Source organism: Octodon degus, unplaced genomic scaffold (assembly GCF_000260255.1).
Source record: "Octodon degus isolate 3935 unplaced genomic scaffold, OctDeg1.0 scaffold00018, whole genome shotgun sequence".
Lineage (NCBI taxonomy): Eukaryota > Metazoa > Chordata > Mammalia > Rodentia > Octodontidae > Octodon > Octodon degus.
This window is the reverse complement of record NW_004524594.1, coordinates 23,763,507-23,764,278: the sequence shown is the minus strand read 5'-3', so window position 1 is coordinate 23,764,278 and position 772 is coordinate 23,763,507. Positions and strand designations below refer to the sequence as shown.

Genomic DNA, 772 nt, shown 5'->3' with positions numbered 1-772 from the left:
ATGGTGTTTGTAAATAGGATCACAAGTCCGCATCTTGTACAGCAATTAACCACTAAGAAGAATATATACAGTGTGTTATTTGTTGAAACTGTACTTCCGATTTGATTTGAAACTGTCTCATTGCTATATGTTTATCAATAAAACTGTAGAGAAAAAAAAAGAATTAATTTTCCTTGGAATTTAACATTCAGTTGCAGTCATTTTCCAATAAATTATAATCCAATAAAGAAAAAAAAATAACACAGCGGGCTTCATGTCTCATAACCGCATTATAATATTGCAAATTATTTTTGCCTGCTGACCAAAACCTGCCATTTGGAAATAAAATGAAACTTACAAGCCATTATTCTATTAATGAGTTAGAAATGAAAGAACATTTTAAATGGTGAATTTATGGTTCATAATTCCATATTCTATTCAAGCAAGAGAATTATGAAAAATTCATTACTTGTGTCATGGTAAGCTTCAGAATTATGCAGTTGCCCCCATGTTTTCTGCTCTACAGGAATGTTACAAAAAGGACTCTATTTCCTGGAGAAGGAAAATGTGCATTTTTAACTGCAACAAAAATATCAAATGGCTCCTGTGAAACTCCCTCCAACTGTATCTGTGAAAGGAGAATGGATGACCTTTTCCCTGCTTTCATGTGCAGCAAGAAAGAGAAGTAAACATGGAAGGGTGTCATTTCTCTTTCTTTCCTGTGATAATTTAAATTACTAACAAATAAACACTTCTGACTCCAGGACCAAGTCTGCTTGGAAACAGAAATGAT

At 32.9% G+C, this 772-nt stretch overlaps 1 protein-coding gene across 1 annotated transcript in view; it reads left to right on the top strand.

Moving 5' to 3' along the window:
- Positions 1–539, top strand: part of LOC101577241 (T-cell surface glycoprotein YE1/48-like) — a gene marked incomplete at its 3' end in the record, with an annotated part of 14,490 nt that extends 13,951 nt beyond the window's left edge. Inside the window, exon 6 of the mRNA XM_023710598.1 lies at positions 506–539. Within this exon, the coding sequence (XP_023566366.1) occupies positions 506–539 (34 nt within the window). The remainder of the gene's footprint in view (positions 1–505) is intronic.
- Positions 540–772: the final 233 nt, after the last annotated feature.